At 55.0% G+C, this 24625-nt stretch overlaps 2 protein-coding genes across 9 annotated transcripts in view; one reads left to right on the forward strand and one right to left on the reverse strand.

Annotated features, from left to right (window-relative positions):
* The window catches only part of LAMB3 (laminin subunit beta 3), a 41235-nt gene that overhangs the window by 11081 nt on the left and 5529 nt on the right, over positions 1-24625 (reverse strand). For 2 of the 8 annotated variants that reach the window (XM_042013301.1, XM_042013300.1), the window contains exons 1-9: positions 11776-12112; positions 11246-11385; positions 10650-10714; positions 10025-10179; positions 1856-1970; positions 1605-1678; positions 983-1162; positions 577-640; positions 115-290 (exon numbers count right to left, since the gene is read on the reverse strand). In XM_042013301.1, coding sequence (XP_041869235.1) covers positions 115-290; positions 577-640; positions 983-1162; positions 1605-1678; positions 1856-1970; positions 10025-10179; positions 10650-10714; positions 11246-11385; positions 11776-11922 — 1116 coding nt within the window. In that variant the 5' untranslated portion in view covers positions 11923-12112. The other 6 variants (XM_042013307.1, XM_042013302.1, XM_042013304.1 and 3 more) reach the window with 6 other exon arrangements.
* On the forward strand, positions 19282-20332 carry G0S2 (G0/G1 switch 2). The gene is made up of 2 exons (XM_042013319.1): positions 19282-19392; positions 19737-20332. The coding sequence occupies exon 2, from the start codon at positions 19771-19773 to the stop codon at positions 20074-20076; it is 306 nt and encodes a 101-aa protein (XP_041869253.1). The 5' UTR covers positions 19282-19392; positions 19737-19770; the 3' UTR covers positions 20077-20332.

Consider the following 24625-nt stretch of genomic DNA (forward strand, 5'->3'; position numbering starts at 1 on the left):
AGAGCCTCCCACAGCCCATTTCTGGGCACCATGGCCAAGGCATCCCTAGGAGCGCTCCAGGCAGGCGCTGGAGCCATCCCGCTGGTGCCGAGGCCCCTGGCGCCCTGAGCTCACCGTGCTGTGCTGGTCCCCCAAAGGGGCGCAGCGCTCGGCGTGGCCGTGGCAGAAGCAGCTCCCCAGCACCTGCATCTCTGTCACGGCGTAGAAGGTGCTGGGCGAGTGGTACCCCTGGCGTGGGACATGCGGCAGCTCCGTGAAGTTGATCCGCAGGTTGGTGAAGGGCCCCAGCTCTGTTGGGGACAGGGGACAGGTGTGATGTGAGGGGCAGCAGGTGCCCAGCAGAAGCTCTTTGCAGTTGGTGGGGAAGGCTTGGAGCAAGGGAAGGAGGAACTGGCACAAAGAGCAGCAGCTGAGCCGTCAGCAAAGACCAAACGCTGCTGCCTGACGCCCCAGACGGGCAGCTCAGGGTCCCCCAGGGGTTACCCCAGCTCAGGGCTTCCCTTCACTGCAGGGAGAACCACGAGGAGCCTCATTCCTCTCTCCCTTTCTCAGCTCTGAAGGAGGCCCATCACTTACTCTCGATGGCTTGGCTGTAAGAGGAGGTGGTTGTAGACCCCAGGTCTTGGACACTGAATTTCACCTTAGAGGGACAAACACCAGGTTAAAAAGCAGGAAACTCGAGCTGCTCTCTATTCCTGCTTGGGGCACCGTGTGCTCCAGACCTGCCTCTGCACAACATCACTAAACACAGGGAAAGCCTTTGGAGCTGCAGAGGATTTTGCAGGAAAACCAACACAACACCTCATGTGTCACAGAGCAGCAAAGGATTTCCTGCCAGAGGAGCAGGAATCCCAAGGATTGCCCTCAGCAGTGCTGGGTGGCCACGGGCCACATCCCTCACCAGGTGTACAAGACTCCCAGGCCACCCACCCCAACCCAGGGCCACAAGAGGGGGTCCCTGCCACAAACCCCAAATCCCTACCGTGCCCCCGTGCACAGGGTGGCCCCGCAGCTCCTGGCACCGGGGATCCTGCCAGCCCTCGGGGGAGCCGGGGGGCACGCGGGGGAAGGCGGCGGCGCAGTCGGAGGCCAGGTACCGCAGCACCTGCCACGTCCTGCCGGCGTCCACGGAGCGCTCGATCAGCATCGCTGCGGGCGGCGACTGCGGGCAGGGACAGAGAACCACAGGCTGGCACCACGGGGTGACACCACAGCCCCAGCCAGGCCCTGCCCTGGCACTACCTGTCCCTCCTCCTCCCTGCAGGCTGCTGGAGCAATCCCCATCCCCTGCAGGGTCCCTCACGCCTAGGCCAGCCCTGCTGCAGCCAGCACACACAACCTGCACCAAGGAGGCTTTTCAACAGACATTCCTGGGATGGGGACCCACCACCCTGCCCCACCACCCCCCAAAGGAATGAAATTCCCAGTTCTCACGGGAACAGCCATAAAAATCAGGGGAAAAGGACAGAGACTCTGGCATGCTTCTTATCAGGAGCCTGAAGGGAGCTGTGCCCCAAGATCCCCACACCCATAGAGCCAGCAGGGCCCCTCCAGTGCCATTCACGGCCTCCTCAGGAGCAGAGGAGCTGCCCAGAGACACCAACCCTGAAGTGGAGCACGACGCTGTCCAGCTGGAACATCTGCTCCAGGTCCAGCTGCAAGGACACGCGCTCGACACCTGCGGGCACAGAGAGGCACCGTCACAGGGACACACTGGGGACATGGGGAGAATAAACAGTCAGGCCAGTCCTTTCCTTCTTTCCTCCCCATCCACAGAACTCAATGCCATTCCCTCCTCCCCTCGGGCGGGTTATTGCCAGGAGTTTGTGTCCCAGGTGACCCCGGTGGCCCTCACCGTTCTGGGACTGCCACCAGCGCGCGCGGCCGGCCGAGGACAGGACGTTCTCCACGCGGTGCCCGTTGTAGCTGTGGGGCAGCCTTGAGTCACACCTGCAGCATTTCATGCTCCACTGCAAAAGAAAGGACAGTAGGAGTGACCATCCCAGCATCCCGGAGGGATGAGCAGGAAAGGCAGGGTGGGCTCCTTAAGCAGCAGAGAGCATCAGCACAGCTCGTTTAGAGAGAGTTGAAGGACCATGACCAGTCAGACCGATGACACACAGGCCTCAAGTGCTCCCATCCACACCTTGTTAAAAATCACGACTCAAGGTTTTATGGACTAAAAACTAAACCCAAAATGCTTTTGACTAACACAGATTTTTGGCAAATCATCAAAATTGCGGTTTTTAAGCAACGCCCCTGGTTTCCACAATGCCAACACTTGATAGAAAGCCTTTTGCAGCTTTTCAGGACTGGTTTGCCCTTTCCGCACAGCCAGGGGCTGTCTGGTGAACAGAAGGGCCTTTCTCTCCTATCCAAGGGCTCTGGGCGATGCTCGGCCACCGGGCTCTCCCCTGGGAGCAGAGCAGGAGCAAGCAGTGGGTGAGAAGCCAGGGGGTGGGAAGTCGAGTGGCTCAAAGTTCAGCCCTTCACTTGAGCAAGTAACCCAAGGAGTAAACAGAGATTTAGCACGGGGAATGTGGGGACGGGAGAAGACGGTCCCCTGGGAGCAAACAAATACCCAAAATGTGGCTAACCAGGCAATGCTCCCTGCAGCCACCACCGCGGGGCTCCGGAGCAGGCCCAGACATGGGCAGAAGGCAGCAGGAAAGAGATTGAGCAAGAGCCGGGAGTGGGGAAGGGCTGGACGGCAGCCAAGGGGAGAGGCAGGCGTGGGGTGGGCGAGCAGGTTGGGCGAGGACCACCAGGTAACAGGGAGGGAGACAGCCAGGTGAGGCCAAGGTGGGGAAGGGCAGGGGGATGGTGAATTAGGAGATGGTGCCAGAGCCCACAGCAGCGTCCTGGGGGGGCACAGGGAGGCCCCGGCTGGAGCTCTGGAGTGGAGTGAACACCAGGGACTGCAGAGGCCCTGGGAGGGGAAAGATGCTGCTCAGGGCATGAAATGAAGGGCTCAGCACCTCCAGCCTGGTGGAAACAGGTTATCCAGGGAAACTGTGGCTGCCCCATCCCTGGAATTGTCTGAGGCCAGGTTGGACGGGGCTTGGAGCAACCTGGGATGGTGGAAGGTGTCCCGTGACAGGGCACTGGAACTACATCATCTCCTCCAACCCAAACCTTCTGGGATTCTGAGCTGTCAGCGGCCTGAGCTGTTGAGGGGCCGCTCAAATGGAGCAGTGGGACACATGTATCACAGTGACACATCCCGGAGCCTGAGGGATTAGAGAGGATCAAGCAGAATTTGCCAGAGATGGCAGGAGCTGGCCCTGACGGCTCAGAAAGGTCACCCTGGGTGCAAAGTGGGTCTGGGGGACTGGGTCTGGCAGGGGCACAGCTGGCACTGGGGAAGCAATGAGATCCCCCTCTGCAAGGCTGGCAGGCACTGCAGTGGCTTTAAGGTGACACCAGAGGCACAGGGATGTTGGGACCCCAGTGACGAGATCAGCTTTCAGTGGCTGAGCAGGGACACCGGGTGACAAGGAGCTTTTTACAGCCACCTCCGTGCTAAAATCTTCCACGGGATGCTTAAAACAGAGGAGCCAATTCCAACCCAAACCCCAAACAGGGCCTTTCCTAGGGCTGGGGGAAGGACAGGTCTGTGTTCCAGAGAGCAGCAGGAGGTGGCAGCCACTGGGCCATGGTGGCACCACAATTTCTGCTTTCCCCTTTAGAAATTAATTTGTGGTTTACAAAAATTGATTTGAGGTTTCATTCCTAACACAGCCCAGGCCTGCTTCTGCTCTGTCCCAGGCCTGGGAACCCTTCCCCAGCTGGGTGCACAGTGAGATCCTCACTTGGAACCCATCTGTTTCCATAATATTCCCCACAATCTTTATGTTCTCTGTCTATAAATACCCCAGCACAGGAGCTGGCAAACTACAATATTTATAACAATATCGCTAAGTAAGCAAACAGAGCACTGGAAATATATAATCATGCAATTTCCCTGGCTCTACCAGTGAGAATCACAAATAATTTAATCAGGACTAGGCAGAACTCATTCCAGATAATGGCCACGAGCAGCAAATTGTCAGGGAGCTGCAGGAATTATCCACAGAAATAATCTACTGAACAATTGCCAGCGGTGATTAAACTTCCCACCAGTTCTGACCGTGCTTAGCAAAGGAGAAGGGAAGGCTTTCTTCAAGGGGAAAGGTTAATCTTGGCTAAATTATTCATTAGGACTGACTCCTGCATACTTATGAGATCATTCACACAGCCAGGGACACCGGTGCTCTCCAGCAGCGACAGTGCAGCTGCAGCCCCACTTCAAACGTGGTGCTGAGTCAAAAAGAAGCTTCAACTATGTGAGACAAACCCTTCCCAGGCAGCCCAGGGCTGTGCTGGGTGCAAAAATCTCCTATTTTTTTTCTTTTCTCAGTTTTTTAATTAAGACTAAAATTAATACTTGAAGCCAAATTCATTTCACGTCCTTGGAGTAAATTGTGAAAACCCCGTATTGCACAACAGCAGGATTTGCTCTCACCAGCTGTGACTATGTGTCTCAAAGTTCCTTGGGACAGAGGCAATTACCAAAAATGACAGCCCAAAATGCGGAGGGATTTACCAGCACGTACCTTTTTCCAGCTCTTTCCCTTTTTATTTTTTAACCAGGGCTCAGTGGATCCCTGGGAGCTGGGCCAGGAGCACACGAGGGCTGCAGCACTACGTGATAAATGGCAGCGAAGGTTTTGGGATCTACCCCGGGTCATCCACCCTGGGGCAGCGCTGGCCCTCCAGCACGTCCTCCCTTCCTGCCAGGCAGAGGAGAACTGGGCTGTGCTTGGGAAGGGGTGGGGGCTGAAAAAGCCATTTTAGGGAGGTAAAAGAGGTTGTGGGTTTGCGAGGAAATCATTTCTCACCCTCTGTGCCTCTGAGCTACTCCAGAGTCACCCAAAATATGGGTTAAGGAAGTCCTGGGATTAAGGGAAATTCATTCCAGACTTTTGAAGGATAATTCACAACACAGTTGTGTGAGAGGGAAAGCTGCTGTGCTCAGAATAAATAGAGCCATGTCTCAGAAATAAATGGAAGGGGAGAAAAGTCCACAAAAAACAACTTGAAAATGCCCAAGCGTGACACTTCTGCAGGTCTGTGCTGCTCTCCTCCTGCCCTGACTTGTGACCCGGCTCCTGAGCAGCCTCTCTGCTCCGCTGCTCATGCAGGGCAGCAAAGCTCCAACGACTTTAACCTGATGGCCCCTGCCCAAAGTTATTTAAGGAGCTCCTGCTGCCATTTTAACACGAGCAGAGCGCCCTTGAAATCAAACCTCCTGGCACAGGGGCACAACCCAAAATAAACTGCACTTATTCATCAGCAGAAAGGGAAGCTGAGCTGTGCAGCCACAGAACAGAGACCTTTCATCCCTGTGGAGACCTTGGGGGTCCCATGTGTGACCCTGCAGCGTGGCAGGGAGAGCGAGCACTGTGCCAGCCAGGCTCCTGGCACTCAGCCTCCCACCAGGGAGCTCTTGCACAACCAATATCCTATAGGGACAGCAATTACCATTCCAAGTTTATCTAGGAACAATCTGGAAGGCAGTGGGAATTTATACACACACAGAGATTATGGGCTATTAAACAATAGGGTGGGCAGCAGCCACGAGTTACCCGGGGGACAAAGGCAAGTGATGTAATTCCCTATTCCAGCCTGTTTTCTGCACGACAGCTCTCTATTCCAGCACTGTTATCTGCAGGACGTGGCTGTGCCAGGCTCGTGGAGCAGGGCTTGTCATGCCTGTGAAGAAATCCATACATTTTCCATGGGAAAAGGCAGCAGAAGTTCCCATGGCTCTGCCCATACTTCCCAGTGAGCAACTGGTACTCACTAAACTGGACTGGGATTCAGTTTTGGAACATAGATATACCACAGAATCATGGAATTGAAAGGGAGCCACAGGGATCACTGAGTCCAGCTCCTGGCCCTGCACAGGACACTCCAAAATCCCACCCTGGGCCTGAGATTCTCTTTGCCGTGACATCAGTGGCACTTCTTGCCTGGCTGGTTGGAAATGACACTGAAAATGAGCTCCAAGGTTACGCTCAAAACACAGAGAGAGGCCTCTGCCCCCCAGCTTGGTTTTACCCCAGATTCAGAGTGGGCGGCAGAGATGGGGTAAAGACACGAGTTGGACAAACATCCCATGGATGGGGTTTAAGGAAATAAAGTTCCTTTCCCTTGCTTAAAAGCAAGCACGTGGGTGCCTGTTTTCCTCACCCCATCTGTTCTCACATCAGCTAAACTTCATCTAAAATCTGCCAGGATGACAGGCTGCAAACCCCAAACCGCACCAGCTTATCCCACACCCCACACGGGTCCTGTTGCCTCTGCAGCTCGGCTGCAAGGCAGTGATGAGATGTCTCCCAGCATGTGTCAATCTGCAGCCCTGTGGCCAAAAAAAATGAGATACAGAGAAGGGAGGAGGGAAAAAAAATGGGAATTAGGCTTTTTCTTCAGCAGGTAGGGGCACATCCCTGCAGCAAACAGCAGGGAGTGCCTGAATGCCTGAGTGAGATAAGCACTGAGCAGCAGCCTCTGGTTGCTGCATTACCTTCAACCAGTCAGGAGCACACATTATTCAGTGCAAACCCCGACCTGATGAAGAAAAGCCCAACACTAGAAGCCATTCTTTGGTCCCATCATGATTTTTTGGATGCATTGTGCCTGTACAGAGCTCGACGTGGATGTGGAACGAAAGTGAGCTGGGAGGCACAGCTTTCCCTGCTCCAGCGTGCTGGGGTGGGCTCCGAGCTCCCTGAGTGACTCAGGCAGGTGGCCTGGCAGATGAAAGCACCAGCCAGCACCAGCACAGCACCAGCTCCGTCTGGCGCTTCCCTCTTGGCAGACACTGGCCGGTATTTTTGGAAGCAGCCAAAGAGGAGTTGGTGCTGAGGCTCAGAGATGCTGCAGAGCAGCCCTGCCAGGCAGCTGCCACCATCCGTCAGCAGCAGGGACCCCCTGTGCTGTGCCAGGAGCTCCAGCGGGCTCACATCCCCCTCCCCTGACTCCCACAGGGACTGGGATCCTCTGGAACCTGTCCTCTCCATCCTCCGTGGATGGCTCCGTGTCACCACGACAAAGAGCTGACAAAGGTGACTTCCCACCCTTCATGTCCACCAAGTGCCCACAAAGATCAGGTGAGAGAAGGCAGAAAATCTTATGCAAACAAGGGCTGGAGGGTGAGAACTCACAGTCACAGAGCCCAACCTGCTCCAGCAGGATGCAGGGAATGGCAGCAGCACCAGCACAGGGACACAGCTCTGCTCCCGTCCTGTCCTCTGGCACAGGATCCCACAGGGGTGCTCAAGGTGTCTGTGAGAGCCCCTCCGTGCCTCCCCTGGGCTGGAGGTACCGGTGGGAGCTGCTCCGTGCTCCTCATCACATCTCCATGCATTCATTTATATTTACATAGATATAACATATATATTTGCATATATTATAGATCTATATTTAAAGAAAGAGAAGTGTTAGCTGAGGCTTCAATCACACCTCAGTCCCTCACAGTCTTTCACACTGAGCCTTTCCTCAGCACCTCCCTGACTCCAAATCCAGCCTGGCTTATTTTCCTATTCTATTTTCAGTTTCCCTCCCCGGCTGACTCCAGCAGCGCTCCCCAAGCACTGAGTGACTTCCAGGCCGGACCATTGGCCTGCCTGGTTCCACCTCCCACCGCTGCTCTGTTCACTGCCCTGTGTGCTATAAATGGCACTGCTGAGCGTCCTTCTTAGATTTCACCGGGCTGAGCCCCCAGCCAGGGATGGAGCAATCAGGAGGGCAAAGTATAAAGGTTAGAGGGATCTGGAGCGGGGCAGACAATGGAGCAGAGGCTGAAGTTGATGAGTGACCACCAGAGTTGCAAAAGAGGGCCCTGGGGCAAGCAGGGAGCAGAGGGCAGCGCTGGCAGCCCCGGGCACTGCAGCAGTGACAGCAACCCCTTGTCCTGTGCCCTCTGCTGAGGTTGCAAAACCACCTCCAGATTCGTGCCTATTTGGCAACTAAACAAGAGCAAGGCTTGTAATCAAAAAAGGACTCATAGGAGCGTATAAATTAAATGAGCTTGCTTTTTATGGGATGGGAATAGGGAAATCGAGTTCAGTTTTGCTTAAATTAGAGAAGTAGAGAAAGGGAGGGAAAAATTAGGAAATGCTGAACCCGTGGGAATTTCTCCCAAGTTAAGAGTTGGTATAATCAGACCTCCATCGGTAATTACAGCTGCAGAACAGAAATCAGGGGATTTGCTATCAGTAACTCTGAATCTTTCATTTCAATAAAGGAAAGGAAGCAAAGACCCCATTCCCAGAGCTAGAACTGGAGAATCCAACTCAACATAATGTTAATTGTTCCATATCCCCTTTAACCCTGGTACTTGTAAGGGATGAAGAACATGAAAACTGAATAGTTTGGGGACTTGTAGCCTGGAAGAGACCTCTGCAGCCTTGCTCCCTGCCTTCCTCCACAGCACATCCATGAACCTGCACTCCCTAATCCTGCGCCCAGCAGATCATTCCTGCTCCAGGTGTAGCACAGCCAGCAGAGATGTCCAGGCTCTACTTCAAAGATTACAAATGATGCCGAGGATCACAATGATGCCCTTCAGAAGGAGCTCCCACGGTCAGGCACGGGGTGTAGCCAGCCCCTTGCAGCTGCTTTTAGCATGAGCAGCTTAATCAAGGTTTTGTCCACACTCACTTCCCAAGCACAAGGCCCCAAGGCCCCTTTTCAAATAAAAGTCAATGCCAAAAGTTGATGTTACATGAAGATTTCAGAGGCATGTTTACGTGCAATTTTCCCCATCTATAAGCAGAAATTGGGAAGGAACAACTAATTAAGTCAGAGCAGAAATAATTGCTTCCATTTCCCCCGTCCACGGGCCGCAGCAGCCACGGGAAGCAGCAGGGGTTTATTTGTGTGGTGAGCAAAAATCCCGGGAGCAGCAAAAAAGCTCCAAAAAAAGGGAATGGAGGAAATGCCTGACTGTGACTGCCAGCCCAGAAAAGAACTTGAAGGAGGAGAGATGCTGCAGCCAGCCCAGCATCCAGGAGGATTTGATGCTCTCACCCCTCTGGGCCGGGAGCTGCCCCCTCCCTGAGCTCAGGGATGAGTGGAAATCTCTCCAGCCCAGCCAGAACACCACTGGCTCCACAACAAATCCACTCACAGCCACATCTTGGCCTCCAATTTGCAGGGGAATTCAAACCAGGGGAAGGCTGACTCACTGGAGCTGGGTTTCAGAAAACACTGCCCCACTGGAGGGCTGCCACTTCCTTTCCTCCAGAGCATCTCTTCCAAGACCTTTTCTGCCTATCCTGCACTGAACCCTTGGGGCTCCTCCCCAGTCAGTTACGGGGTTAACAGCAGTCACAGAAAGGCTTTAGGAAGTGCTCACACCACACATCACCCCTGCAGCTCTCAGCTCTGTGCTCGGGCAGATTTATCCTTAAATTCTCCCCCTGATTCCATGGCAGCTCTGGGAATCTGCAGCTGGACGCAGCATTATCCCCCCAGCAGGATCTCCTGCCCCCGCAGCACCAGTGATTGAAAACAGTTGTTCACTTTAGCAGCTTCTCCAAGTCTTTGTGAAAGACCTGAAACATTTCCCTTTCTCACAAGTAAAACACGAGTTTAGTTTAGAACTAAAATGTCCTGAGATAGGAGGGTTTGGGATAATTTGCCCACAGTGCTTCATGCCAGAATTTTGCTGCCCGTTCCCTGTCACTGCCTTCATGCTCAGCTCCTCATCCATGAGGATGGCAGAGAAGGGCTCCAGGGGACACTGCAGGTGGTGCCATGACCCAGCATGGCTGGGAGGGGGACAAATCCCAGGACCCTGGAATGGTTTGGGTTGGAAAGGACCTCAAAGCTCATCCCATTCTACCCCCTGCCATGAGCAGGGACAGCTCCCACTAGCCCAACTCAGAGCCCCATGAAGCCCGGACACATCCGTGCCAAAGGGTGAGGAGGATGGGATGGATGAAGGGAAGGTTTGGGGTGCAGGGGTGAGCAGTACCTCTCCGTGGGGTGTGCAGTACGTCTCGGGCTTGCTGAGGCCGCACGTGGAGGAGGCTCTCAGGTGAGCAGCTCGTCCCAGCAGCAGGTCCCCAGGGGGAGGGTAGCAGGCTCCCTGGGAACAGGCTCTCTGCGCTCCCAGGAGCCGTGGGGCAGCTGCAACAGGGAAAAGGGATCAGGGCTGATGTCAGACAGGCACAGGCGCCAGCCAGCATCACAGAACAGGGAGCTGTTTGCTGCACCAAACCAGCCACGAGGCCATGCTTGGGACAACATACCCCATGTGCTAACAAAGAGAAGGGTGCTTCGCCCCGAGACACCTTTATTTTTAATAATGGTGCTTCGTGCTAAGAGTTACTTGCAAAACCCTTCTTTGCCCTGGCCCCAGGCTTTGGGCTGCAGGGATGCTTAGTGCCCTCCCCTTCGAACTGACCAGCCCTGGTGGTGTCCCCTGTTCCCAGAGCCAGCCCTGCAGCTCAGGGCAGAGAGCAGCAGCCTCCTGCCAGCCCCCAGCACTATCACAAACCCAGGCTCTCTGCTGCTGCCCATGCAAAGCTCCCATCAGCAGCGCTGCTCTTTAGTCAGCCAGACCCTGTTCTTTCGGGAGCACTGCATGTGAGCCTTACCCAGAAGGACAAACACTGCCCATGGCCACAGTTGGCAGCGAGGCTCCATTCGGCCACGGACACACCTAGGGAAGAGTTTGCAGCGTGAGTGAAAAGGAGCAGAAAATGTCAGTTCAAAAGCTCAACCCAGGTCCGCTACCTTCCTTCTCGCTTTACAGAGAGACACTTTTAATTGATCTACACAGAATAACACAGGGGGGAAATCAAGACTAATGAAGAGGAAAATCAGCTGCTCAAACGGAATTTGCCTATGACGCAAGGAGCCCCTGCCCCAGCGCCGCGATCGCAGCGTGGCGGGAGCGGTGCTGGTGCCAGCCGGGAATGCGGGGCTGGAAGGGATGGAGTGTGCACACACACCTCCGTACAGCCCCCGCCACCCCTTCCCAGGCACACTGCGCTCTCTGTGCTCCAGCCCCACCCTCGCCCTGCGCTTCCAGAGTCAATTCCCGATCCAAACTCGTCGCGTGATGGCCCAAAGTCTCATTCCAGGAAAAGGAGAAACCCATAAAAACCTCCTGTGAATGGCTCCTCCAGGGAAAGGAACCCCAGGGGAGGAAATGCTGCCAGCACACTCCCCCAGCAGCCAGAAACCTCACCTGCCCTCTTCCCTGCGGGAGCACGGCCACGGTCCCTGCGGTGTCCCCGTGTCCCTCCCGGCAGCCGCCAGAGCCCTCTGAGCGCCGGGTGCTCCTCGCAGGCTTTTAACGCGCAGCTGCCTCACCTGGAGAGAAGGTGCCTGTGGGTGCAGTGATGATAAAGCAGTGATTCAGGGATCCCCAGACATCCACACCCTGTTACCGCATAACTCACCACAGCTCCAGACGGGCGCAGCGCACACACGAATCACCCGGGCAGGGTGAGGGCAGCGAGCGGGGGAAAGCACAGCTGGGGTTCACCTAACCCACCCGGGGCTGCAGTGGAGCCTGGGCCCGGCCCCTCGGAGCTGCTGCTGGGCTCAGCATCGGCCGCTGCGCCCCAGTGCTCGCCCACCCTCCCAGGCAGGGTTTACGCGCTGAGTTTGGCAGCGGCTGGCAGGGCAGTGCCACTATCAGCACCTCCGCTCGGTCATTCAAAGCCCGATTCGGGATGCCCACGTGAGCTGCAATCACACCGTGTGTGTTCTCACATCAGACTGCAGCCCAAGCAGGGAGAAAGGCAGATCCCCCTCCTGCCTGCAGTGCTGGAATTCCTCGAGATACGAAATTGCCCAGGATGAGCTCTGCGAAACGCACTCCTGTGAACCCAGCAGCTGTGAAAAGTCAGAGAGCCACATTTTCTAAGAGACGTGGTCCGTGTTTGGGTACCAGCCGCATGCCCGGCTGATGAGGAGCCCTTGCATTGAGCCTTTTCCGTTTACTTCACTGAAATAACCCCAAAGCCACCGCCTCTCCCGCACTGGTGAGGGGCTCCGGACCCATCAGATGACTGCAGGTCTCTCCTCCGGTTGCTTTGCTGTTGGTGTCACCCACCTCCCATCCCCACGCTGAGTGACACAGGCACGTCAAGGACCAGCAGCTCGGAGCAAGGGTACACACAGAGCTGGAAAAAAAATACTGTCCCTCAGGCTACAGTGTGTGAAAGCTGGGCTGAGCTTCCTCCGGCTGAGCTGTGCCACACCTGGGCGTGCCTGCCCGGCTCCTGCTCAGCAATGCGGTAACGCCGCATTCCTCCTCCCCAGCCTCCGCCCCGGCCCGGCTGGCAGCAAAGGGGAAGCGAGAAGGAACCCTGGAATGCTTTAGAGAGAGGCAGGGATGAGACGTGCCCCGAGCTGCCGACGCGGCCTCTGCACGCTGGGGATGAGTGAACCCCGGACAGTGAAACCCCTCGGTGTAACCTCGTGTGTGTAAAGTGCTCCCACCGACCCCAGGCTTGCCAGAGAAAGGTAAAACAAACATCACCTGCAATTCCAGGCTCCACAAGTTCAAACAAGAACAAAACCGAGGAAAAGGCTCATTTACAGAACATCAACTGCAGACCAATAAAAACGGGAAAGGAAAAAGCCAGCTGTGAACGGGTGGGTGCTCAGGGGCAGCTGGATGATAGGGGATCCCTGCAAGCCCTGGGCCCTGATGGGAGTCAGGAGGCTGAGGCTGGAACAGCTCCAGGCTGTCCGGTGTTGTCCTGGGTAGCAGCGAGGGAATATGTTGCAGATGGAGGCAATGGTAAAAATGCACCACAGCAAATGAAACGTAAGCAATGGAGCAATCTGGGACGGGTGGAACAGACCAGGGGGATGCTCACAGGGCTCGAGTTCCTCTCCAGCTCAGCCTGTGCTAACCTGTGCCAGGCTGTGCCCACAGCCCTCAGAGGGCTGGGCGAGACATTCCCTGGAAAACAAATATTATTAACTCCTGCAGGAAATCGTGCTCTGAGTCATGGGACATCCCCTGTCCTGAGGAGGCTGTAGGGGACATTACTCTGCAGAAAGCATCTTCTCCAGGACCAGAGCAGCAGCAGCTCTCGAGGAGCTCCTGTTCCCCACCGCTGCCACGGAGCTGCTGCCTCCTCAGAACCCAGACCTGGGTGAACTCGGGCCTGAACACACTCCGGCGTTGCAGCCAAAGGGGGAAAGGATGTGACTCCTGCATGAGTGGCTTTGTTTTACTTCCTCCAGGCTGACATTGCTTTCTGTTCAGATCACAGGCACACGAGTACTTTACTCCCTTGGGAGCTTTCCAAGGACACTGTCTGAGTTCAGCAGCTTTGGATTCAGCTGCTGTGACACCCGCTGGCCAGGCGGGAATGTTCGTGTTCAGTTAGTTTTTAACTTCTCTCTTCTTCTTGAAATGCAAAACCTCTGTTAAGGAAAAGGATGCTGCTTGAGGATGGTTTTATATTTCAAGCATACAAAAACTGAACAATACTTAATGCTGCTGTGACATTTTTCATTGAAGGATTAACAAATGTCTGAAGCACAATTCTTGAAAGCACATTTGCTGCACAAGCAGCTGCTTTACAATGGAAAAAAAAAGGCAGAGGGATAATTTGCTTATGCTGAGCAGGATCTTGGCAAGAGGAGGGCAGACTCCGGACTCCCAGCCCCTCCAGCTCCCGACTTCCCAGAGCTGGGATGAAACCTCCCATCACTGGGCAGGCACAGCCTGTGTGAGTCCTGTCAGGTGCCTGCAACCCTCGTGGGAAAATCCTGGAAGAGTCACGGGACATGGAACTGGAACCCTGAAGCTGCTTGGGAAGAGGAAAACTTGGGAAGGTTTTGTCAGGGGTAAGAAATTATGTCTCATGTTGTAACTTCTTGACAGCTCAGTTGCAAGATTACTGATACTAGTAATAAAACAGGTTTTCCTCCAGCTAATCTTTTCATTTCCCATTTTAATTCAAACCTGACCTGCAAACCACCTCCTTATTCCAGCAGAGATGATTTACAGCACTGGCTCTGCTAATTAACAAGATCTCCTTTAAAAGCATTTCAGGAATTCCTGACAAAATTCCAATTCATGTTCTGAAAACCTGCTCTGAAAGCAAATAAAACTTTGAACCGAAATACCACTGACCCACTTTAGGTCTAAATTTCAGTAACTCTGGGAGCTGGCTCCAAAGGGCAGCGGCCCTGTGACCCCAGCCTCCCTCTGCAGCCCTGCAGCCCCTGCCCGGTGCCAGCTGCAGGCACAGCTGGGACACGGCCCGAGCTGCCGTGGAGGGGACAGTTCTGCCCAGCACAGAGCTCAGCGCCTGCTCCAGCCCCAGCCCAGCGATGGAGCAGAGCAGTCGTCCCAAATCCCTTCAGGAGCCACGCAGCAGCTGTACAGCAAAGCAGAGGCTCAGGATTTGCCCTTAAATTGGGTTTTCCTTTTTCCCCCCCAGCTCCTTCCCCCACCCCATGGAGTTCCCTGTGCCCTGAGCCACGAAGGGTCGGCACAGAGTCCCCCAGTATCCCCCGTGGAGCAGGAGGGGCTGGGCTGCACAGGCTCCCCAGGCACACAGGGACACGGTGCAGAGCTGGCAGGGCACAGGCTGGGACTGCGCCCGCTTCCCACCGGGACCTTGATAAAATTATCCTTGCAGGGGAACAGCGTTATTTTTGTCACGTCCCTGTTTTCTAAACGGGAAAATATTCCATTAGGAAAGCATCCAGCTCCCCTCTGGAGGGTTTTGGCTTTTCCAGGTGGTGGAATGGAGGGGTTCTGCACCCCTGGTGCCAGCCAGCAACCGCCCCCCACAGCAACCCTGCCTCCCCCTGCAACATCCAGGGCAGAAGTTTTTATGGGGTATTTTAAGACCCCCCCCTTTAAGGCACAGATTCTCCTTGTGTGTGACTGACACAAAGGACATGCTCTTTGCTGCTCCTGGCTGCCAGCTGTGCCTCCCCCGAGTGCTGCAACTGGAGCAGGGGCCTGGCTGTGCAGGGGTTCGAGCTGCCCAGCTAAAACTCAGAGTCTGGGCCCACCTTTGCTCCCTCCCTGGCTGGGCTGTGGGGTGAGCACAGCCCGTGGAGCTCACACTCATCCCAGACAAAGTCCAGCAGTGCCCGTCCCTTGTGCACTCATGGCCTTGTGGGAGATGAGGCAACACCTCTGTCCAGCTCTCGTGCTCCTGCCAAGCCCCCTGAGGGGAGGCTGTGCCACACTCGAGGACACGGCACCAAGAGGCAAGTGTTTTGTCTCAAGATCCCTTCCATGACCCTGCAAAGCCCAGAACCACAGCCCAGGCTGGTGGGAAGGGGCTTCCAGTGGCCATCGAGGCCAAGGTGCCACTCAGGGTGGGACTGGACTCGTGACCAGGTCAGGGGGGGCCCCCAGACTCAGAGCTCTTGCAGAAAAGCATTGAGCTCATTCTGTTTGAATGTCTTTCCAATGTAAACAAGATGAAGCAAAGAAAAATAAAATTTGGATTCGGAACTTGGGGTGAGATGAGAACATGGCCAGGCTGGCTGGAACCCGGGTGCAAAACTGCACAAAACAGGGCAATATTGGGTACCCAGCAGCAAAGTCCCGGTGGCTGTGCCTCTGTGACCTGTCCAGGGCAGCAATCGCTCCCCAGACACCGCAGTGACCAGGTCACCTCGGCCCGGCCCCGTGGCCAGAGCTGTCTTCGCTCTGTGCCCATCACAGCCTGGGGGAGGCTCCTCTGGGCCCAGCCCAAGCAGGCACAGCCAGGCCCACGGAGCCAAACCTGCATTTTTGCAGGTTTTATTTTACTTTATTCACTTTCAATAGGACAGATCTTTAACATGGCTTGCTGGGCTTTAGGCTTTCCTTTCCTTTTCCTGTCCTTATGCCCTCGAGTGTTTCAGGGTGACACCACCTACAGGAGCCTGTGCCCGAGCAGATCAGCTGTCCTGGGAATTTCTTGGAGCTTCCTATGGAGGTGTTCTGGCAGGAGGGGCAGCTCCATTTCCCTCCCAGCCCCTTTCAGGGCAGTTCTCCTCCTCCCCGAGCCTCCAGCACGCTCCCTCGGCGTGCCCAGCGCCTGCCGCCCCTGCCAGGGCCACGGTGCCAGCGCGGAGCGGTGCCGGCCCCGGCACGGCTGAAACCGGAGCCGAGCCTCCCTCCCCGGAGCTGGGAGCGCTCCTCGCTCCCGCATGTCCACCCACGGCCAGGGCAGCGCTCCCAGAGAGCTGCCAAGGCTGTCCCCGTGCAGAGCCAGCCAGGAGGAGACCGAAATTTGGGAGAGACACCCCGATGCAGCAGAGGCGGCAGCTCAGCATCACCTGCGCCCTCCTCCAGAGCAATTCTAAGCAGATTTCCGCGAGCTGGCAGCTCCGGGCGGCTGTGCAGCAGCATCATCCCCCCTGAGCTGTCGAACATCCCAGCTTCCCCTCCCTGCCAGATTTAGGTTAAGCCTCGGCTGCTGACTTTGCTTTAGAAGTTCAGACAGAGCTCTTCCCCCCGATGACGTTAAACTTGTGCAGTTCCCCCAGTCACAAAGCCTGGTTTAATTAAAGTTGCTATTAAACCTGACAACATCCACATGCAGGCTCTCCTAAATAAGATATAGAACAGCTAAAATTAGTCTAATTTACTGTTAATCATTAATCGTTTTATCGACACTTAATTCAATTTAAATGAAGCACACAACAAGCTTGCACACTTTGTTACTGAAATCTAAACCAAAATTGAATTGGATATTGTTAAGTTAGATCAACACAGTCTGAGTGCTGCTATGAGAAGTGTTTGCCAGAGATGATTATCAGATGGTTGCTTAATGCTCAAAATTATCCTGAGCTCTCTATTATCCCAAAAGCTCCAGCTCCAGCACTTTGGGAATGCATGGACATCTCCATCAGTATTTAATGAACAAAAATACCCTTCCCAGCCCTCAGGAAAGACTTGCAAATATAAGGTTCAGCAGGCAACAAAAACCCTGCCTGAAAAACCCAAAACCAACCAAAAATCACTTTTTTAGGTGAAATGTCACAATTCCAACACTTCACAGTGACCTTTGTGTCAGGGACCAGGTGCAGCTCAGACACTGCTGGGGTTGAGCAGGACCGGGGCAGCCCCTGCCTCTCCCTTCGTGCTGGGAAGGGTCAGCACAATGACCCCCAAAGAACTGGCGGTGACCTTGAACTTCCCCTGTCTGGCTGCTGGCTCCTCCAGCTCTCTTTTCTCCAGTGCTCATTTTTGTGAGTGTTGCAGAAGAGAAAAAACACAGACCGAACGCAGGAATCAGCTGCAACCTCGGCTGCCAAGTTGGCAGAGAAGATAAGGACCTTTTATTTAAAGTAAAAGACGCCAGACGCTGAGGAGGGATAGACAAGTCTTTAGCAACTTTTACAGCCAGTCTTGCAATACAATTTCCTAAGCAGACTCAAAACTTGCAACAAAACCCCAAGTTTTCACTAGGAGCTTTCCTTGGAGCGCTCTGCTGCTGCGGGGGCAGGGGGAGCCTCAGCCTCCCCGGGACGTGCGGGATGTGAGGAGCGGGGCTGACTCACTGCCCCGCAACCCCGCGGCACAGCTCAGAGAGGAAGGGGAAAACCCACACAAATTCAAGGAGCGCGTCCCTTTTTGGGGCGGGTCGGCAGTGCCCGTGCTCTCGAGGGCAGGGAACCTGTGTGGGGCATCAACAGCGGGGGAGGAAGGGAGGACACTCCTCACCTGGAGGATCGCAGGGGCAGGAAGGGCAAACACAGCACCAGCCACTCCCGTCACAAGTTATTTCCGTCCCTGGAGGTTTCCCCTGCATGGGCTGAGACAAAACCCTGCTCAGGAGCATCACATCCACGTTCCCTGTGCCTCAGGCCCTGTCTTCCATGTGCCGGGAGCAGGAAGTCAGGGAACCTCCCTTCATCCCTCCCTGGTTTGAGGACAAGCCCCCTTCTTCTCCAGATGCTTTGGGGGCTGCCTGACTCTTGGGCTGTGCCTCACCAAGGGATTCAACCTCCTTTACAGCCTCCTTTGAAGGCTCCCTCTGAGCTTTACTCTTTCCACATGCACCAGTCTCTCTCTAAAATTGTTGCTATTGCATCAACTTGTATTTTAATTTCTATACACTGCCCTGGCAGAGCAATTCCCATCAGCAGCCATATGGATCAGACAAGAAATCTGTCCCAGAGTCCATCATCTGCTAGAAATCAAAAGCTGTACATCCCAGCAACTTCTTGTGGCTTTAGCGGCTCTCTGAGCTCAGCAGCTGCTGAGATGGGTGTGGAATATCCAGGATTCTTGCAGCCACAGCAGTGTCGGTGCTCTGATGGACCCTGCAGCGAGAGCAGATGATGGTGGTGGTGATGATGCAATCATTCTGGCATCATCAGTAATGCCGAGGGTCACTGGTGCAACACTCCTTCCTGCAATCCAGGCAAGCAGAGCGGCCTCCTGCTTTACCCAGGATGGAAACAGCAGCATCCTGTAGGTGACACAGGAGTGACACAAAGGGGGTGACAGACACTCAGCATCAAGTGCGGGGAAAGTGAAGATCGGGTCTTAACAAGTTGATGTAACTTCCTCCAGCTTTGGAGTTTCCAACTGTTCTCTCACTCCCGGGAAATCAGGGTTGTCACACACCGCAGCATCACCTGCGAACGGCTCCCTTCGCCATGAGCCACCTGTAGAAACCTTTCCCCAACACCGTCACACCTTGGCCTGGGTGACACCCGACCTGTGCTTCCCTGGGGCATTTTCTCACCCACTTCACCGAGACAATGGGCACCAAGGCAGGGACATTTTGCCGAACTGGCCGCACACAGCCCCAAGCCCTGGATCCAAACGTTGCCCTGTTTTGGGAGCTATGGACACAGATCCTCTCCCTCCCTCCCAGGCACTCAGTAAAGCTTCTATTAACATATTAAATATTTATTGCAGAAGCAGGTACAGAGCTGCACAGCAGGTCAGGCATCAGATCTCTGGTTCGACAATTAGACTTCGAGACAATTTTGGGGTGTTTTTTGGAGGGGTAAAACCACAAGTTTTTGAAGAGAAAAAGGAGAAGTGGAACGAGGAACGGAAGGAGAAATGGAAGGAAGAGATAAAAAAGAAGAAAAAAAATTTAAAAGGGGAGGGGGAAGGGTCTAAAAAAAAAAAAAAAAAAGTGAGGGTTTTTTTTCCATCTGGCCGGATTAGGGGCAGGAGCTGCCAAGCGGCGGGGGGGCCAGGCTGGCCCGAGCTCCGGGCCCCGCGCCCGGCCCGGCCCCCGCCCCGCCCGGCCCGGCAGCGATAAAAGGCGGCGGCGGCGGCTCCGGGCAGCAGCTGCAGAGGAGCGGCCGCGACAGCGACAGCACAGCCCGGCCCCGCAGCGCTCACAGCACGGCACGGCACAGCACGGCCCCGCAGCAACACCGCCGGTGAGGGGGGCGAGGGGATGGGGAGGCCGTGGGGATGCAGTGGGGTGGGACGCGCTGGGGATGCAGTGGGGTGGGACGCGATGGGCCGGGGGACGCTGTGCAAAACGCGTGGGACCAGCTGTGTCCCCCTCTCACCGCAGCCCGGCTGGGCTGGGGAGGGTCTGCTCTGTACCGGGCACCGCGGGGACAGGGTGGATGCGTTTTCCTGAAGCAAACCTTCAGCAAAAATCGCCGATCCCCATTTAAAGCACAGCCGGGGGTCTGCGGGGAGCTCGGGCAGCCCGGAGACTTCTGCCACCACAGCAGCTGGATTTAACTCACGTCCCCTCTCTCTTCTCTTCCAGAACTGACATCTAAACCTGCTGCTGCAAAGCTAAAATGGAAACCATGCACGAGCTGATCCCCTTCGCCAAAGAAATGCTCAGCCAGAAGCCCAACAGGAAGATGATCAAGCTGTACATGCTGGGCAGCGTGCTGGCGTTCTTTGGGGTGGTCATCGGGCTGGTGGAGACCGTGTGCAGCCCCTTCAGCTCCGAGGGCAGGATAGAGGAGGAGGAGAAGGCCAAGCCGGCGGCGCCCCGGGAGCAGCGGGTCCCGCCGGCACGGGAGGGTTTGGTGCTGGACAAGGGCAAGGAGCCGCCGGCGCTGCACAGGGCCCTGGTGACCCGGCACCACGCGTCCTAGGCCGGCTCAGCGCTCAGCAGAGACTCCGCGGCCCCGCCCGCCCAGGTGGTTCCAGCACGAAGAGAAGGCTCGGCTGAGGGAGACTGCACGTGTGAGACTCGCCAGAAGTGAAGGGTTATATTTGCTGCTGTGCAGCAGTGGGAAAAAATACCTTTTGTTGGTATGAACCTGTGCACGACGCACAGCATGGTTTCTTATTTTTCTTACGGACGCATTTTACACCATTTTGCAAGATCAATAAATGTTTTATATGGTACCAGTGCTCTCTCTCGCTGCATTTATTTTCAAAGCCTTCTCGTGTTGATTTGCAAAGAGGTTTTGCTCACACCTCTGGCTCCTTTTGAGGGGCACAGTCCAGGGGACAGTGGAGGAGGGGGCTGCCCCCTCCCCGTAACACCCAGTGAGGCTGCTCTGGGGTCTGTTCTGTCTGTCCCTCTCCTCTGGCAGCTGCTCCTTCCCAGAAGGGGCCAGCTGGGGAGGAGGTGGCATTTGTGCAATGGGTGCCACATGCCCCGAGCTGGAGTTGTACTTCAGGGGTTATCTGGGTTCAGTGGCACAGATTTGTGTCTCTGCCTTGGCCACGTGTGCACAGAACTGGTTTAAAATAAATAAAAACCCAGTTCTTGCCCCAGCAATCCTCCAACAGGCTCCAGCTGCTGCACAGCTAAAAACCTTCAAACCAAAAACCTTCTACCTTTCCTGGGATCTTTCTCAAAGCCATCACAGACACCTAATTGTGCAGAGTAATATTGGCTTCCAGCGTCACAGGGTGTCACAGATGGAAAAACCCAGAGATGGCACAGTCAGGCTGGAGGGTGTGGAAACTGTTCCAAGCTTCAGGCTCTACTCAGAGCGCTGCCAGAATCATTAGAGGACTTTCACCTATTTAAAAATTGTTCTGGGGCTGAGCAAGAATCTGTTGCATGTGGGACTGTGTCATGTCAGTCAAATAAATTCTCCAGGCAATCACAGCTGAGTGATCCTGACCACACTTGGGAGGGGAGGGCAGGGAAACAGGCCCTGCCAGTCCTGACCAGGGCAGAAAATCCTCTTTATCTGCTCAAAGACACACCAGCAGGGCAGGGGGAGTAGCAGGATACACACCTTGCAAAGAAACTGGGAGATGCACCAGCCATGTGCCACTCTCCAGCTAAAAGCAAAACAATTGAGCCAAACACTGGACCATGGGAAATGAAAAAACCCCTGCCAGACCCCAGTGCCCAACGCACTCCCAGAGCTGCACAAGGTAAGATCAGAACCTGAAGACGTCAGAATACAGATGAAATTCACAACTTCATTTTCATAATACCCACAATTCATTTTGTTGACAATTATTTCTGTTACCAAAACAAAGAGGGAGGAGAAAGAATCCTACCCAGTATCTGCACAAAAACCCTGCTCAAGCTTTCAATCAAATTTAAAGTACCTTTTCCTCAACTAAAAGTATATTTTAATTTAAATGGCCTTTGAGAAATACTTCATTTACTCTGTAACCACCCCTTTGGACTCTGGCAAGGCTGAACAATCCAACCCCTCACTGGTACCAATGGAAGTTTCATGGGAAAACACGAGAGTTCAGGCCTGAAGGGAGCCATCAGCTGAGGAGTGCCCACTGTCCTCCTCCCTCCCTATCAATTCCAGCTTTTAAAGAGGTTTTACATTTCCAGCAGGGCCTCAGGGACAGGGAAGGCTGAGCTGGAATTCCCTGGGGCATGCTTGGTGCACAGACAAAGCAGGGAGCGGGGCGCCTGTGGCTGTATCAGGGATGGAAGCGTCCCCAGGTCGGGTTTGTCCTGCATCACCGCCAGGCAGAGCCCAGCACTCCCACAGATGAAACCGAGGTGAGAGTCACAGCCCTGCCCGGGGCAGCTGGGAGCTGCTCATCACCCCTCAGTCCCCAAGATCAGAGTTCCTCTGCAAGTTCCAGGGGTCTCATCCTGCCCCGTGGGAAAGGGGGGCTTGGAAAGGGAGGAGAGGGAGCTCCTGAGTGCCCAGGTGACCGGGGGGCTCCAGGTGAGCCCGCCCAGGCTGGCTCCCCCCGCTCCTGGGCGTGGACCCCAGCTTTGCCTGCCCTGCTGCCCGCACCTCCTCTTCCCAGTGCTCCAGTGCCGGGGTGATGAGCTTAAAGCAAAGAGGGTTGTGAACAGTCAGAATAGCTGCTCCTAAGACACTAACGGGATTAGACAGCTAAAGCCCAGCCCTGCTCCGGCCACCCCCCTGCACAGGACAAGCTCCTGCCCCGCCTCCCGACGTGCTGCAGGCTCTGGGTGGGAACCAGACACACAGCACAGCATCAGCCCTGCGTGCTGCCACTTCGCCAGGGGATTGCAGGGACTTGAGACAGGGCTGGCTCTCTTCAGCAGGGGGAATTAGAGGAGTATTAATCACTGACTTTACCACAATGACCACATAAAGTCTTATTTAAACCACACAATAAATTGGGTGTGCACGAGGCCTGGTAACCCCTTTGACACCACTCCAGCGGTGACCAGTGACCAACTGGCCTGACACAGCAGAGTAAAAGGCTTCAGCAAAACTTCCTCATCTCTAAACCCCAGCACAGCCTCCAGCCCAGCCTGTTCCCCAGCCCCACCACAGCTGCACCCCAGCACCAACCCGCAGCACAGCCCGGGCAAAGCAACGCCGCAGACCCAGCAAACAGCATCCCCGGAGCACACAGGGCCATTCCCACAGCCCCCGGGTGAATTGCAGAGACAAAGTTTAACTATAAACACTGGGATAGAGCAGAGAGAGACCAGATGGGATAAGGCACACAGACAGGACCAGGGAGGACACCTTGGGCGAGCTGCTGGGGAGAGGCAGAGAGCATTTCAGGCTGAGTTAAACCCAAGTCCTGAGGGACAAACTCCTGGGGAGTGCCACACGTTGCCCCAGGGCTGAGTTACGTTGCTGGGTTTGCATGAGGTTGATTTCTGTTCTTCTCAGACTTGTCTGAATCGGGTTTATTCCAACCTGTAAACAGGACACTTTCCCGGTACGTTAAATCCTCAGAAAAAGTGCAGCTGGCACAAAATCTGGCCAGTCTTTGTCTGTGCCCATCTCTTCAAAGGTCTGGTTTCAGCCTGAAGCTGTCATCCCGCCCCTCATGCCATGGAGCTGAAGGCCACTCAGAGCAGCAGCCCTCCCCTCACAGCTCAACACTTCAAAGGCAGGAGCTGAATGTCTTCAGAGAGTCCTCACTTGCTATTTGCAGTGTGGACACTGGATATTCCAGGAGCTGCCAGGCTAAATTTAGGGGTGCAGATAACCATATCAGCCTCAGCCACGCAGCTCCAAGGGCACTGGGAACATGGACAGCGGCCAAGGCTCAGAGCAGCCACAGTTCCAACAATGAAATAGCAAGGCAGCAATTCCCAATTGGTCACACAGGGAAAAAAATGCAAATTTAGGGTTTGGAAATGACTTAAACATTACAGTATTTTCTCTGAACCAGCAGCACGTAGAAATATGATGTCAAACCAAACCAAACCCATCCTACAATCCTCTCATCTCCCATGGGACTGGGAGTGCATTTTTCCAGTGGTGTAACCGTGACAGCGATGGGGTTCTGCAGGATGTGCAAGCAGAAAAGCAGAGCTGAGGACAGCCCTTTATATCATGATGGCCCTGTCTGTAAAGAAAGGAATTAGAGCTGTGTTCATGGGAAAGGGCACTGGGACAGCTGGGTAGGAAAAATAATATTTTAATGTCTATGAGATAAAGGAAAGCAAGAGGGGAAAGAAAGAAAGAAAAAGGGAAATCCTGTGCATTTGACCAAGATTTAATAAAGGTTTGAAAAAAGCCAAATATCTCTCAAAAAAAGGAAAAGAAAACAACGGTATCCAAATTCCTGCGAAGTGTTTTTGAGTCTTTGAGCTGCCTGCACAAACCTGCCCGAGCCTCAGCCGTGCCCTGGAACGTGCTCCCTCCTCCAGGGGCTCTCCAAGCTCCCCTCTCCCAGTTTGTTGTCAGAACAAGTTTCCTTCCCGGACTCGGTTCCTCCCCGCGAGCTCCGGAGCGGAGAAAGCCCCGAGCAGAGCGGGCAGCAGCGCAGGAGCATCCCCTTGGAAAGCACAGCTCCCACAGACGGGACCCAGGAGGGACCTGCAGCAGGGGAATCCATCCAGGATCACCCCAGTGAGGTGCTGCAGGAGCAGCAGGGCTCCCTCGCACCGGCCCAGGGCCGGGCACAGCTCTGGGCTCTGCCGCTGCCGAGGTTGGACCAGCTGGGATCACAAAACCCTTCCCTGTCAGCCCTTTCCTGCCGCCCCCCCCCCCGCCGCTCTCACTCCCCGCCCCCAGGAAAAAGTTAAAAACAAGTTCTTAAGTTGCACAGAGGAAAACAAGGCCAGAAAAAGCCGCGAGTGGGAGTGAGGAGCAGCAGCACCCTGGCAGGGATGGGAGCAAACCCTGCGGGCAGCGCAGCGGGGCCAGAGCCGGCAGCTCCTACCCCAGCCCTGGCCCCGCACCCCCCACGCCCCCTCCCGCACACCAAACAGCACTGAAACTGCTTTTACAGGAAAACTGGGGTCAGTTTTGCCCAAAATAT

This window comes from Corvus kubaryi, unplaced genomic scaffold (assembly GCF_017639235.1).
Source record: "Corvus kubaryi isolate FWS band 111438036 unplaced genomic scaffold, C.kubaryi_AGA036_p1.0 split1-37355, whole genome shotgun sequence".
NCBI lineage: Eukaryota > Metazoa > Chordata > Aves > Passeriformes > Corvidae > Corvus > Corvus kubaryi.

Excerpts from the sequence above, each read along its gene's own strand:
- G0S2 (XM_042013319.1), top strand. The coding sequence starts at position 19,771 with ATGGAAACCATGCACGAGCTGATCCCCTTCGCCAAAGAAATGCTCAGC.